Source organism: Rhinolophus hipposideros, assembly GCF_964194185.1.
Source record: "Rhinolophus hipposideros genome assembly, chromosome: 11".
NCBI classification, from domain to species: domain Eukaryota; kingdom Metazoa; phylum Chordata; class Mammalia; order Chiroptera; family Rhinolophidae; genus Rhinolophus; species Rhinolophus hipposideros.
In genome coordinates, this window is record NC_138057.1 from 31,518,455 (window position 1) to 31,534,748 (window position 16,294).

The 16,294-nt window shown below is 46.0% G+C and overlaps 1 protein-coding gene across 3 annotated transcripts in view; it reads right to left on the reverse strand.

Moving 5' to 3' along the window:
- The window catches only part of RCL1 (RNA terminal phosphate cyclase like 1), a 170,847-nt gene that overhangs the window by 80,870 nt on the left and 73,683 nt on the right, over positions 1–16,294 (reverse strand). For 2 of the 3 annotated variants that reach the window (XM_081067172.1, XM_081067170.1), the window contains one exon: positions 14,442–15,234. The exons of the other annotated variant lie outside the window; for it this stretch is intronic. In XM_081067172.1, coding sequence (XP_080923298.1) covers positions 15,084–15,234 — 151 coding nt within the window. In that variant the 3' untranslated portion in view covers positions 14,442–15,083. Of the gene's footprint in view, positions 1–14,441; positions 15,235–16,294 lie in introns of those variants that run through there. 3 annotated transcript variants of the gene reach the window in all.

Below are 16,294 nucleotides of genomic sequence, written 5' to 3' on the forward strand. Positions count from 1 at the left end.
AAGACCACTATTTTGGCAGGGGTTTTCAAGGTACCCTGATAATTCCTTCCAGGTCCACTTGCTGCAGGTCAGCATTTGGTCTTTCTTATGGGTTGAACTGTGTGCCCTCACCACTCCCACCCTTGCATTCCACCCTTGCATCCCCCCCAAAAGAAAAACAAAAGGCATGTTGAAGTACCTCAGAATGTGACCTTATTTGGAATTACAGTCACTGAAGATGTAATTAGTTCAGATGAGGTCATACTGCAGTAGGGTGAGCCCCTCCTCCAATGTGACTAGTGTCCTTATAAGACAGCCATGTGAAGAGAGACCCAGGGAGAGCACCACATGAAGAAGGAGGATTGCAGTGATGGAACTACAAGCTAAGGAATGCCAGGGACCACCAGAGCTAGGAGAGAGGCATGGAAGGGATTCTCCCTCAGAAGGTACCAAATCTGCAAACACCTTGATTTTGGACTTCTAGCCTCTAGAACTGTGAGACAATACGTTTCTGTTATTTTTTTAAACCACTCAGTTTGTGATGCTTTGTTACAGCAGCACTAGAAAACAAATACAGTCCCCAAAACATGAAGTGCTATATGGGTGATGGCTTCAGGTACAGAGGATGCTGCACTCGCTGCCTGCCATCAGGGTTGTCATTTTAATTAGGTCAGAACGACTGTCCTTAGATCACTTTCCTACTCCGCTGCTCCACTTTCACAATGTGTTTTCCTTCTGCTGTAGGGAAACTGGAGGCCTAGATGGAAATTCTAATAGGGTGGCCCATAGTCAACCTCAGTGGAGTTAAGTTCAGAGCCCAGTTTCCAAGGGACTCAAACATCTGAGGAAGATGGCATCTGTGACTAGCTGTAAGATGGGAGAACAGAGACAGTGAGACCTACATGGTATGGCAGAGCCAGCGGCAAGACAGGCTCTCAACAGCTGGCACCCAAAGCCCCATTCCCAGGCTGTGTCTGGGCAGTGTGTGGTAGCCATCCTGGAGAACAGGGATTTTCCTTCTCTTTTCCCAACAGCCACATGCTCCAACACTACCCCTGGGCAGCCAATCATGGCACAAGAAAGGGAGGGAAGTGGGGGGTAGGGGGGTGGGACAAGAAATGAAGCAAGCACAAAACCTGGCATCTCTGTCCCTAAGAGAGACACAAAGGAGAGACCCCAGCTTGGCTGCCTGTTCTCCACCGCAAATTAATAGAAGCTGGAGATGATCTGGCACATCAGCAGTAGGATAAAGGCACCTATGCTGAGAGTTCCACGCTTCTGCTGGAAAAGTAGTCTCAAAGAGCTGCAAGAGAGATACAGAAGATGAGCCGGTAATTGTTACTCACACATTTTGCCTCTAGAGTTTTTTTTCTGGAAAGACCATAATCTCCTTCCTCCTCAGCTAGCTCCTCACTCTACCTGTTGGGAGGCCCTCCCACCTGGACATTCCTGATCCTCTGGCTAATTGCAAGAGCAGCTGCTGAAAGTGAGGGTGTGGAGGGGAGCCACTTTCCTACTGAGAAAAGAATAGCCTAAAGAATAAGAAAAGCAAGTTGGGGCTTTAGAAAACAAAAATCTAGGAGATGTCAGATCCTTGATTCCCAGCACCGGCTCCATGCAGTTGGATTTTATATTAATGTAATGTTCATGTGACATCAGCACCAATGAGTAGATCAAACCGTTCTTGCCCTTCACTCCAGACAGGTTTTGGTGACCGAGATCCCGCAGCAGCAAATGAATGCAGGTGAAGCTTCTGGGTACCAGGAGCGCCTCCCCTAGGCATGGCCAGTGCCATTGTCTCTCTTTCCCTCGCCCCACCCCTTAACTGTCCAAACCGCAGGGCCCTGAATAGCCCTCACTCTTCTCTTTACTCACCTCAGAGCCCGACCTGAGCCCTCGGCTTTTGGAAGATGAGAGAGCTATGGGATAGGCTCACACTTCACCAAATTGTTCCCCAGCTTGAGAAAGGTTGGACTCGCCAAGACCACCAAGATGGTTGTTTAATGGAGATTGTCATGGATGAAAGAAATGAAATCCTGGGTCGGGGTTTTTTCGTTGTTTGTGGTTTTTTGCATTGATTTCAGTTTTTGATATATTACTAAAATATGTGTCACATCTGAAAGGTAGGATTACCCGTAAGGACAACCTACTCCTCCTACACCATACCATGTGCCGGCATTACTGCAAGCCCAGCAAACATTTAGCCAAATGGCCCCAGCGAGACACAAAGTAGAGTTCTCGGCCAGCACGCTGTCTCCAGCTTGCTTCCACACTCATGTGCCTCAACCTACCCGTCTGGGCATCTCCTTCTAGTGCCCATCCCTGGAAGGTTGAGAGTTTCATCTTACTCCAGGTACCTCTCTTTTGCACTTTTCTAAAGGGTTTTGTTTACATTGATAAGGGAAAACAGAAAAGGAAAAAATGACTCCAGTGTACTGCCTTCACCATCTCTTTCTTTCTTGTAGACTCTATAAAAACAAAAAACAAGAAAAAACTCAGTGGCCCAGAACTATGAGATCCATAATGGCCCAGAACTATAGCGTCCATGTACCAATGTTTCAAAATGATACACTTATGGCCACCGCCAATCTGGCCACTGTAGATTTCACTAGTGCAAGAGAGGGGATGAAATAAAGGTGGGGATAGACCCAGACCCCTCTGGGAAGCAACCAACAGAGAAAGAAAAGCAAGAAGGGGAGTCCCACATATATCTGGGGCCACCAGGCATTCTCAGGTCAGTGATGTGAAGGGCGTCACTGCTCATGCAAATGAATAGCGTCTTCCTCAAAGCAATCACCTGGGAAGACGAGAGGAGCCCTTTGTCATAAATACCTAGGAAATCCTCTGTAGCTTTTAGATTTTACACTTTATTACTCTAGATGTCCTCAGCAATGGTAAATTTTTTTAGGACACATATGATGACAAACATGTCTAAAGTCATTTAGAGAAGCCTAGACAATACGCTGAATAATTCCCTTTTAGGTCAAACTCTAGGTGCAGCTAGCTTAGGGATTCTTCTCTTACGCTTTGTAAAACTGCCCAGAAGGAAGAAGGCCAGGCTTATGGGGACAGTATCATCACACCCAGGTAACAGGGTCTAGACAGTGTTAGGGCCAGTGTACCTAGTGTATGTACTAGGCATACTAGAAGTATGCCTGGTAGGGGGAGTGCCACTGGGAGAAAAAGTCCTTATCCTTGGAAGACAACTTCGTGGGTCTGTGGCAGCCTCATGTTGGGATCCCGAGTCTTCTCTCACCCCCAGCTCCCCATCCGAGGTCCTTCTCCAGTCTTCCTCACACCTAGTATTCAGAGCCTAGTGATGCCCCCAGATATCCCAGGGCAGCTCAGTGCCTCCTTCTAAGTCACTCCAACAACGAACGACAGGAAGCAACAAGTGAGTGTCCCAATCCCAATCTCACATGCCTAGGCCACTCCTATTCACAACCTAGAGTGTGTTCTTCCAGGTGGCTTCTCTCTGGTGACTCGTAAGCATGCTCTTTTACCTAAATCAATGCACATATTTGGAATGCTACACAGAGCTCACTGCAGTGGCCACACGGACACACCCTCTGCAGAGCCTTAAGTTGGACCGTGCTGGCTTAATTTCTCAGTCTGGAGATCTCTTGGTGCGGCCACAACCTACACCAACCGCAGGTCCCAGCAGAACCAGGGTGGGTTTTAGACAAGCAAGACTGCGTTCCTGGGCTTGTCCAAGGGGCAGGGTCAACAGTGCTTACTGGTCTGATAGCCAATGGTTTAGGGCCAGGAGCTGGTCTGAACTCTGCCCTGTCCCCGGCCAACTCCCTCTGTTCCCCACTTCCTTACCTGGTAAAGACAGAGTTGGAATAAGAGGGAGCCAGTTGGGAAAATTCCTAGGGAACCCATCTGTAATGTAATAGAATAAATTGTACTGATGAGCATTTTACTCAGGGAGCGTTCTGAATGTTGTTTAAGGGAATGTTTGGTAAGTTGCTGGGTGTTAGGAGGACAGAAGAACATTTTTGTGTTACATACTTGCTGCCTTGGACTGCCCAGCATCCATTTCCTTCTCTTCTGATACAAGCCATGTTTTCCTTGGGAGACCTCCTCCTCCACTTTCAGTGCATGTGTTTTGGGAGTTTGACTCCCATGTGGTTTGTCTCCACCAGGTTCTAGGAGTTGGCATGTGACCCAGGCGTGGCCAATTAGAGCAGCCACTCCCTCTGATTATAGTCATTGATTCCTGGTTAGGCAAAGGACCCAAGTCAATTCCATGTCTTTGAACTCTTTGGGGATATTGTTAGGAACTATTAGACAGAGACTCTTTCTACTGGGGCTGCTGAGAGGATAGGATAGAAGCTGAGAACTTGTGACAATCTCTTGACACCGTCCGTGAGGAGAGCCTGCTAGAGAATGGAGCAGGAGAAAGAAGACCAGGGATATGAAGCAAAAGCGATGAGTCTTGAGGACATCATTTAAGCTCCTGGATCCAGCGAGACCCAAATGACATGCATCCTTGGACTTTTCCTTTAAAAGAGTCAGTACATTCCCATTTTTGCTTAAGCCTATTTGTTTTCAGTCACTTACATTAAAGAAAAAAAAATCCTGACTAATATAACTTCCCAGAGGAATGTTTGGGCAACAAAAGATGACAAAGCAGGTCTTCTGCTGAGAAGACAAGAAAAACCGGGGGTGCTATGTCTAGCATTCTCCATGTCTAGCATCTACGCTTCCCTCACAGAGTGCTCCTCTTCCCAGCTCCAAGTCAATACTGAAGGATTTAAAGAATACCATTTGAAAGGGCACCAAGGCATGACCTGCTAGAGAAATTCAGGTGACCTGTTTCAGAACTGACGGAACCAAAAGTTTTTTGAGTTCACGTTCCAGTTTCTCCACTAATCATGTGACTCTGAGTAATTTTCATAACTTCATATACATATGTATGTCATATATATATATATATCATATCATATATATATGCCTGTGAAGGTGAAATGAGATGTTCACGGAAGTGTTTTGAAATCCATAAAGCAGTGACAACTGTGAAGGCAAATCTGAACACTTGCCACCTCGGAAGGAGCTGCTTTGTAGAGGAAAACATCCTGAGGTAAGAAAGCAGCGCTTTATCTCAAAGGGAAGAGGCTTGGTTTAAACAACATTTTAGTAACAACAGATGAGTGATGTCAAATGGAATTTCATCTTTGAATAATGACTGAGAATGACTCAATAACTGAATTGACCTCCAGTCTCCCCTCCTCTTCTTTCTCCTAACCTACCCTGCCCTCCAAACACAGACAGTCAAGGTTTGTGCCAAGAAGCTCAATCCTTCCAGAACATTCCAGAATAATCACATGACCAAAATCGGTAACCAACAGGAGACGACTACCGGGGAGAAAATAATTATACAATGTAACAGTCTTTCCAACCTTTCTAGGAAAGCATGGGAACCTCTTTTAAACATCTAAAACTTTCACAGACCTGTTTCTGTATGATAGAATCTGTTCATTCAGAAAGTACTTAATAGAACAAGTATGAATTCAGTAATAAAATGAATTCATGTATTATTCATAACAGCAATAGTTTCTAACATTTGGAAAGAGTCACAAAAGAATGTAAAAGTCGTATTATGTGCTCAGTGTTCACAGTCCCCTCGGGACAGGCTACTTCCCTGGCAAACAGATAAGACAAGTAGGACAGCCCCTGAGGGACTGGAGCAGCTGACCCACTGCTCTTCTCCCAGCAGATCCCCGTTTGCCAAAGCTGTTTTCGTGGTATTGTTCACAAAGGCACTTGCCACATGCCCCTTCGATCTGGGGTTAAGTTGTTTTCTACTTCCTTTTGCACTCTTCTTCCTCCACGTGGGTGATGAGACACTTCAGGTTCTCTTCATTATTTCCTAACCTGGGTCACATTCTGGGCTCTGATGGTACCTTGACTGCTAGTTCACCTTCCCAACTCCCAAAAGACAACTCAGGACTGCAAATTGCACCTACTGACAATATCCAGAGTTGCGGAAGTTTATCCTTGATGTACAGGATCCACTGCTTTTAAAATCACCCACATTAAGTCCTACATTTTAAAGATGACACTCAGAGAGTATCCAGGCAGGCTCTTTTCTGGAAAGCCCACCTATGGAGGAGTAGGGGTGGCCGGGGTTTAAGTGTCAAGTCTCTAAAAGCCTATTTAAAAAGACTCAGCCCTCTTCCCACTCCCAGGTCCACTGCCTCAGGGACCCTGTCTTTGCATCTCAGTGACAGCTGCTGGCAGCTGGTGCCCTGGTCAGACATCTCTGAAAATCCACGTGTTTGGGGGACTCAGGCTTGGCCTCAGAGTATGGCCAACCATTTCTCCATGGGTTGGAGAAAACCTCTCTAAGGGTTTCTCCCTGACCCATTACCAAGACTTGGACTAAGCTTCCACAAGACTCTGGCACTTTTCCTGGACCCCCTCTTCCCCCAGCCAGTAGAATTTCTATACATATCTTCTGACTTCTTGCTGAGAGCTCAAGTGGGCTCTACGGCCATATTAAGGCTCTGAGCCAAGAGTCAATGTGACTCAAGAAACTAGGAACATTATAATTATCACATGACGGGGGGCGGGGTGGGGGGAAGTCCCAGGCTATCCACATACCTGACCCCTCTAATTCCTAGAAGTCCAGACAAGAAGGGAAGATGGTAAAGGGCTGGTTGGAGGTGGTAGCCATTGATCTGAAGTTCATGTGTGTGGGTGGTCAATGCTAAGGCCTAAGGCAAGGGTTAGATGTGAACCTGGATTTTCCACCAGGTTTCCTACAACTGCTCGGCTTCTCACAAATACTCTAATCAACAGCTTTTCTTCCCTAAAAATATCCTACTAGACCAGGAATCTCCAAAGTAAGATCTGCAAAATAAGAGCACTATAAGTCATACTTTTTTTGGGGGTAGTGGGGGCAGGATATGCAATATTCTACGGTCAAGTACGTTTGAAAAGTGGTCGGTTAAACAAAGACAGTACATCTCAGAGCTATGTTAATATATGCAAATCTGGGCTGTAGACTGCAGTGTTGTCTACACCTCTATGGAGCCCTTTCCAGGGAAAGGGTTCCAGGAACCTAGTGTACATGCTCTGGGAAATGCTACGGCGAACGTAATGAGACCTAAACTGGAGATGAGCACAGCACTGAGCCCTAATCCTGCTGCCAACCCTGGAACAAGAGAAAGGTGCGGGAACCTAAGGCACCTCACACGTTCCTGGCAGGTGTCCCCGTGAGACTCCCCTCCATCTGCGGCACCTCCTTCCCCAGGCCCCAGCGATATCACAAGTAAGGCACTTGCATGGTTTTTTTCTCTTTCTTTGAGGGAAGATGCAGAAGAGTGGGACCCAAAGGGGATGCCTGATCTTTATTTGCCTTGGAGCTGATGGAAAACCCTAAGAGTTGTACCTGAGATTCTGAATATAACTAAACACATATACAGGTATGTATGAAACAAAATTGTGCAAATTATTTGAAAATAAGACAAACATCTATCACGCTCCCATCCTAATATCCTGTCATCACATACGTCTCCACTGCTCTTCTATTGGTAGCTCTTTATGGTTTTGTTTTTCGTTTTTTTCTTTTTAATTAAAGTTTATTAGGGTGACAATTGTTAGTAAAGTTACATAGATTTCAGGTGTACAATTCTGTATTACATCATTTATAAATCCCATTGTGTGTTCAACACCCAGAGTCAGTTCTCCTTCCATCACCATATATTTGATCCCCCTTACCCTCGTCTCCCACCCGAACCCCCTTAGCCTCTGGTAACCACTAAACTATTGTCTGTGTCTATGAGTTTTTGAATCTCATTTGTTTGTCTTGTTCTCTTACTGTTTTTGGTTTATATACCACATGTCAGTGAAATCATATGGTTCTCTGCTTTTTCTGTCTGACTTATTTCACTTAGCATTATACTCTCAAGATCCATCCATGTTGTCACAAATGTTCCTATATCATCTTTCCTTAACGCCGAATAGTATTCCATTGTGTATATATACCACAACTTCTTTATCCATCCGTCTATCGAAGGACATTTTGGTTGTTTCCATGTCTTGGCCACCGTAAACAAAGCTGCAATGAACATTGGAGCACACGTGTCTTTATGTATAAATGTTTTCAGATTTTTTGGGTAGATACCCAGGAGAGGGATTGCTGGGTCGTATGGTAATTCTATTCGTAATTTCTTGAGGAACCTCCACACTGCTTTCCATAGTGGCTGCACAAGTCTGGTAGCTCTTTATGTTAGCATCACGTTAATTCTTGTAGTCCTGGAAATGGAAAAGAAGTCCCTATCTTCGTCCCCCATTCCTGAATCTGTCTTTCCAGAGGTTGGGAAAGGCCCAACAATGAAGAGCCAACTGACCCTGCGTGGAGACTCCCGCTTTCCTTTAGCCGCCCCCTACTCGTCCTCCTAACCCACAACCCTATGCTGCTCCCCCACCCAGAATTGGTCACTGCCACTTCTCCTCCCTGTTACCCTGGGTATGCTCCCACTTCTAGCCCAAGGATACCGGATACTACTGACTAAAATGATGACACTTTGCCCAGTGGCCATATTAACTTTGGCCTTCTAGATACAAACATCTTGCCTTTGTCAGGCATCATTTGTTGACTTGAATTCATCCTTGTAGGCCCAATTCTATACCATAATGCTAGAAGGTTTGGGGATGGTGAAAGATGGTGGCGGGCAGGCACTATTGTGGGACATCCTTTAGAGAATATTCTGGGAATTAGGTAATGCACCCTACAGTGGACAACTATTGTTTCTGCCTTCCCAGTGTCCGTTTTCTCCTTTGCAAAAGCATTCGGATTTTCCCGTGGGAATCACCTCGTAATCCACACAATTTGGGTGAGGCTGACATCACTACCACTCCAGGGATGAGAATAGGACCCAGGATCTGGTCAATCAAAGTTGGAGTTAGCAGAGGGAGACACAATTCTGGGCTTTTTTTTTTTTTTTTTAAGTATTGAGTAGAGAGAAATCTGTCCACTATGGTTGCTGAGAGAACAGAATATTAAAGAGACTTCCCTTGGTATGTATCTGAAGAAATCCCAAACACTAATTTAAAAATAAAGAGAATACCTGCTAGAGAAGGGAGAGAACACTGAAGGAAGCAGAGCTGAGAGATGGAAGAGAGTTGAATTCTGACGATACTGTAGTTCTTTACATTGGAGTTGTGCCTACACTGTAGTCTGATGCCATCGTAATCCCTCAATTTGGTTCGGTACAGTGGCTGTAGGATCTGACAGCCAATAGCCCTGCCTTTTCCCTTCCCCCTGACTGGATGGATCCTGTTGGAACATGGTATCACCGAGATGCCTGCAGGCCATCTTTTTCACTCTGTGACCTTTGTCATGGGGCAACTGACCCCAACATGCATGCAGGTGCCATATCTTGCCTCTGGTCTGCTAGCTGTGTATATACAAGTACCAGATGTAGAGATCAACCCTGTAACTCATGCTGACATTAACCTGTCAGGTAGAAGACTGCTTTGAATCCTCACCAGGGATTGAACAGGTAAAAGAATCCTAAGCATTTAACACATAACCATTATGTCTAATAAACCCTCTCAAGACCGGGGTGGATGGTAGATAGTTCCCATTTTGCAGATGAGGAAATTAATCTCAGGCAGAGGGCCTGCCCAATGCCACGAATCTACTGACATGGCCAGGATTCAAACACAGGTCTCATTCCTAACTAATCCTGTCACTTCCACAATGCTCTACTGAAACTCAAGAAACCAGAAGCTTTCCTCATAAACGACTGAATTAATCTTTTTAAAATAAATACTTCCAAAAAGAACTTTAAAATCAGAGCCACACCAAACCTTCAAAGAGGAACCCAGTCATAGGTTAACAGGGAGAAGAATCAAGCAACAACTGAGTGTAGGGAGAGCTAAGACTGACCCCCCAGGGCTCCCTGAGAACACAGGGCGGGGTGCATCCTAGGGACCAGTCAGGAGCTGCTGCGGCTTTTGGATTAAGGTGGCTCAGGGACAGCGTAGGGCTCACAGTTTCACTCTCTAGGCCTCTTGCGACGGCATCATCAAACCACACGTATTAAAATGTAGCCACATCCCAAAGTTCTGAAATGCTTTGTATAATTTTGCCTTTCACATTGATTGGCGACCAGCAACGCACTTAACAGATCATTAACTATGATTCATTGGCAATCACTGTATACTTGGAAATACTTATGAAGAAAACAATTCTCACCTCTATCGTTTTCAATATTTTAACAATTAAGGTGGAAAATGTTTCCTTTTGTGACTATTTCATTAATTTTCCTCTTGTCTTTGCATAATTTGGAGCCAGTATTGTTTTTCCTCTTTTTGTGCGAACGTGTCCATTGGTTCTTCAGCGTGTACAGATCTTAGACATGATGACTTTAATTGCCTAACAGGTAAAATAGCAAAGAGGTCGAAACAGCATGGGACCAATAGAGGAATATGCGGGAAGGTCCAGGAACCAAGTGCACTCAATGCTGAAAATAACCTGAGGTTATTTTCCAGATGTTGGATCCCCATGCAGAGCAAGACAGGCACCAAAATATACAGTCCCCACCAATAACTTTTCTTAAAAGACTAGAAAGAGCTTCAGGATGTCCTACCATTCCCAGATACAGCAAGAAGAGGCTGTTGCCACTACCATTCCCCTTTCTTCCAGACACCCTCTACTCCCAAGACAGAGATGAGTTGCCCAAGTGGCCAGCAGTGAGTCCGGCAGCAGGCTTACCACTGTTATGGCCATGGTGACAGAGCAGACACGTGAAGTTGTCACACGTGTTATTGCTGGGCTGGTTGGTTCATTTCCTTTGTCTTTAAGTTGGCCTCTGATGTCTAGAAATTCACCTTTTATCAGAATCACAGCAGAAAGTATTAATCAATCTGAATATTTTTGGATGTAAAGATCTTTAGAGGGTTAAGAATGGGGAGAAAACACAGGAACAAAGAGTCCTGAGACCTCAGAGAAAACGTCTCAATGCTTTAAAAAAATGCTCATGCCAACTAACCTGTCTGCCATCCCAAATAAACACAAGAATGGGGGTGAAGTAGAAAAGCCAGTAAGGGGCATCTTTTTGAGTTTTGGGGCACCATCTCACACATCCACCCCAATTTGACAGAGGAAATCCACGTGTGAGGAGGTGCATTATTTAAGATCTTAACAGCTGGTTAGAAGCTGAGCTGGGCCAGAAAGCAAGCGTGCCACACTTACCTCCTGAGATCACTGTCACCTTCCCAATAGACCCAACAGAAGGTCTCAGCAGAGCAGGATCCACATCCAGAACCACTAGCGTCAGAAGGACCAGGAAGAAAGGGAATGGAAACACTCTGACCTGGCCCGTCAACAGGTGCTGCCCCGAGGCTCGTGCCTCAGGGTTGGGGGTCAGACTATCTGACAGGTATGGGCCAAATGTGACAAAGCATTAAAGGCAGCCTCTGACAAAATGACAACTTTTATTTGCTTGAGTAAAGGAATGATGTGGTGTGGTCTCCCTAAGATGCCAAACATTGATAAATTATTCCACGCAAATGGCTTCTGAGACCTAGCCAACTAAGAATCCAAAAAGACCTGGCTTGCCTATTGACATTCCCATGAACTATTAGTCATTTCTAAAAAACAGGCCAGAGTCATCTGAACACGGACACTCTTAAGTACCAGGTACTGATTCACTCTGGAGCCAGGTGAGGAACAATGGAGATCCACGCTGGGCATATCGGCCTGTGGGGCTGCTTTCCCATTCATCACAAACTGACTAAAATTGCCCCCTGGTACCTCCACAGGTCTCCAACAAAGGACTGCCAGGAAAATTCAAGGCCCCCAATAAATCTATTTCTTCATCCCCTCTTCATCCCCATATCTCACCCAGGTGAATCCCACTCCTACCTTGGGCACAGCTAAAACTGTAGTCATTCCTTATTTCCCTGGTGTTTCCTTTTCTCCACCTACCTTTGGTTTTACCCATTTAAGTCTCCTCTACTCCATCCTATCTCTTTCTTTCCTTCCCTTTTGCACCCTCAACCCTTCCCCTCATTCTCTGTACAATTAATTGTCAGCACTGGGCTCACCGAAGAGCTACCCAATACAAAAGACCTCCTGGAAATGGCTACATAGTGGTCTTCTGTAGTAGAGTGACAGCGAAAGGACAGGCAGCCCAGTGCAGCTTAAGTTTTGTGGTTTGTTTGTTGGGTCTGTAATCAGTGATATCCTTCACCACTTTTTATCAGAAAAGATCAAACAAACAAAACAAAAGCAACAAAACCCCGAGGTTTAGCGGCCCAATGAGGGTACTTTGGATTTCAGCAAAGCCTCCTGTTGCTGTTTCCCCATCAGCACATCATGGTGCAATACCCTAGCTTCCTCTCACCCCTTACCAACTGTTTTGATGAATACTGTAAAATAATCATGGTGGAGGGGGGCCGGCCGATGTTTACATAGAATGTAACTGAAGGACACTGACAGGCAGAAGCAGGGCCTGGTAGATGACAGAAAGGTAAAGACCATGATTCTGCCATGACCCCCTTAAGGTCACAGGTGCAGCTGCCTGAAAAAGAAAAAAATCACTAGTCTCCTTGAGTGGTCTGTCTCTGTCAAGGAAAGCAGACAGGCCCCCAGTTCTGGAATCTCTCATCCATCTACCCCAGGGAAGCTGGATCAATCAGGATCTACGCTAAGAACAGGGCAGAGACCATGGGCACCGCATGTCACTAAGATGGACCAGCAACCTGCACAGGACGGCTTCTTCCCAAGGCATGGTATTCCTTCTCCTGGGCATTGGAGAGAGGGCCTGGGAGCAGGCTGTTTAAATAAATATTACATTTGTCCTCCTTTTGGCAATCTTGTCACCACTACTGCCAGATGTTCCCACTCTAAATGCAGCTGGAGGGCTGCAAACCAGCAGATACTTCCTTGTTTGTAGCAGATAGGCGGACACGTTCCTTCCACTGCTTGCAATGATCTGCCTGGAGTCTACATGCCACCCTAAATTGACCAACAGGCGCTTATTCCAAAGGACAGAAAGCTCCTGTAGGATAGCACTGGACATGCAGTGCTTTAGTTCTGTATCTGACTGTGGGCAGATGTGGGTTCAAACACCAGCAGCACTAAGGAAAACTGCAGCATGTGTGGTATGCAAAATTCTCAGATGACCGACCAAGATTCCCAGCCCCTGGCTATTCCAACACAAATCTAAGTACGCCTGGGATCAGGTGACCTTAGATAGGGAGATTATTCAAGGGGGACTGTGATATGAGTCATTGAAAAGCAATGTTCTCTTCAGCTGGTACCACAAGAGGAAGTCAGATTCAAAGCACATGAAGGATCTGATGCATTATTGCTGGGGTGAAGATGAAGGGAACTGAGTTACAAAGAATGCCTGCAACGTCTCTCTATAAGCTGAGAGTTGTCCCCAGCCGGCCAGAAAGGGAGAACTCCAGCCCTGAAACCTGAATTCTACCAGTTGAATGAACTGGAAGCGTATTCTCTCCCAGAGCGCAGCCTGGCTGACACTGACATCCTTGACAGCCTTGAAACCCTAAACAGAGAACCCAAATCAAACCCACCAGGACCTCTGACCTACAGAACCGTGAGATGATAAACGGGTATTGTTTTCAGCTGCTGAGTTTGCGGTGCTTTGTCATGCAGCTACAGAAAACCAACACAGCTCCTAAAGCTCTCAGTCAGTAGAGGCCACCTTCAGTGATAGCCCTTCCTCCCCACGCCCTCCCACGCCCCCAGGCGAAACAGCAGACTTCCTCTGGACCCTTTCACTGAAAAAGAAAGGGGTACAAGAAGACTAGGGGACAAAGACCTTCACACTTCCAAAGGCCACCCAGGTGCAGAACATCATTTAGAATTCTAGTAAGAAGGAATCAGATCTTTCCCCTTCTACCAACTCTCACACACCAAATGGAGACTCTTAGTAGTGGGCAGGGGTGTTCCGGCACATTCCTGATGGGGAAGCCTTCACCAGGGCCCTTTCTCCTCCATGTTGAGAGATGAAGTAGTGTCCACACCTGGAACAAAGAGCAGGCCTGCAGTGAGGGGCAGCGTCCCCAGGCATGCGTGTTTCTTGGCTATGACGCAAACCCACTGTGTGCAGAGCATCTACCTGGGGCCCCTCCATGTCACCACTGAGAGACTCGGGGGACAGGGGAAGCCAATACAAACACGAAGCGCATGAGGCTTGCTGTGCTGAGTCACGAAGTTCTTCGTCTCTGACGGAGGACTCTCACGTCTTCTCCCGGCATCCATGAAACGGTAATCATCTGATTAGCTTGTACGTAAGGTAAAACTCCAGACTCTGACACTATTACACCTACATCTTTAAGTCAGGAGAGCTGATGTCTTTACATTATACATTTCAAAGGAACAAAATATCCTTTTTGAATTTTCTTGTGGAGATAATACAATCTGTATGACAGGGCTACTCTGAGAATAAAATAAGAAAATGGAGAGCACACCTGGGATATAGAAAACATCCAACAACTTTAATTGGAGCCCGGCAGCCCCAGGCACTCATCCCCCAACACACACATGCAATGGACCAGACAGGGAGCAGTGTCTGTCTCCAAGGCAGCTCAGTCCATTCCTGAGACAAGGGATGAAATGCTCTCTTATACCAATTTCTGACATTGGCATAACACTGCACTAATAAAGAGTGTTCACCCATATTATCTCATTTAATCCCTACACAGAAACCAAGGTTCAAAGAGGTCAGTCCTTGCAGAAATGATCTGAAAAGCAGTCACCCGACAGAAGCCCGGGGACGTGGGCCAAGGAAACACTGCGGGGATGCAGCTGCGATGATGGTCTCACAGCACGACGGGGTCCTGAAGGCACTTCCCTTGTCCGACTAAGCCCAGGGAGCGCTCATCAAGACAGGGCCTCCTGGGGAATATCAGGACCGCTGGAGAAATGGCTGGAAACCATATGACATAAAGATGTTTTTTAATTTGGATATTCTGATGCTTTTAAATGAAATATTGAGAAAGGTCTTAATGTAAGAGGCTATCCTGTCCCGGATAAATTTGGACTTGGTCCCTCTGGGTGCTTGGCAGCTTCTGCTTTGTCTGCAGGCACTGGGGCCTTTGATCCCACGCCAGGTTCACTTGAGGGTCTTGCTAAGGTTGGAGAAGCCAACGCCAACACAGGTCATCAGCACTTTATCCCCACCCTTAAGTTCTTCACCACATGGCTTGGTTTCAATTTTAAACATAATCTGGAAAAAGCTCTTCAAATGCCGCAAAAATTCTATCCTAAAAAGAAAAAAGGAGGAAGGAATCAAAGAGGAATCGATTTTTTTTTAAAAAGTTCTCCTCCCACCTAGAACCCAAGCTTTTCAATTTCCCAGATCAAGAAGAATGACCAAGGGGGCCGGCCCGGTGGCTCAGGAGGTTAGAGCTCCATGCTCCTAACTCCGAAGGCTGCCGGTTCGATTCCCACATGGGCCAGTGGGCTCTCAACCACAAGGTTGCCAGTTCAACTCCTCGAGTCCCGCAAGGGATGGTGGGCAGCACCCCCTGCAACTAAGATTGAACATGGCACCTTGAGCTGAGCTGCCGCTGAGCTCCCGGATGGCTCAGTTGGTTGGAGCGCATCCTCTCAAACACAAGGTTGCCGGTTCGACTCCCGCAAGGGATAGTGGGCTGCGCCCCCTGCAACTAGAAAAATGGCAACTGGACCTGGAGCTGAGCTGCGCCCTCCACAACTAAGACTGAAAGGACAACAACTTGAAGCTGAACGGCACCCTCCACCACTAAGATTGAAAGGACAACAACTTGACTTGGGAAAAAAAAAAAAAAAAAAGGCCTAGAAGTACACACTGTTCCCCAATAAAGTCCTGTTCCCCTTCCCCAATAAAAAAAAAAAAAAAAGAATGACCAAAATTATGACATTCTCGTCAAAACTGATTCAATAATATTTATTTACAGTCTGCCAATTTCCAGAGGATTTAGACAGCTTGCAGATGCACACGACAGATTAAATAAGTAAATAAAAGCATGTATACATCTATACATGAGGTTAGAGGTTAGTACATGACACAAGTCTTGTCCTACACATTCATTACAGTAGACCTGGATATGGCATTAATACTTGAGTGGCTCCTGCAGAGAGAGAGACGCGTACTTTCACAATTCAGTGTCCCGAGGTAAAACCAAGTGGAATGACTGCTGCTGATGCCAAAATAGAGACGCTTCTCTCTTCTTTCCTCAATCTCAATCCCTCCATTCACTTAACAAACAGTGATTGAACACCTACAACGTACCTGGCACTGTTCTTGGAGACAGATATTGCAGTCAACTGAAAATCCCTTCT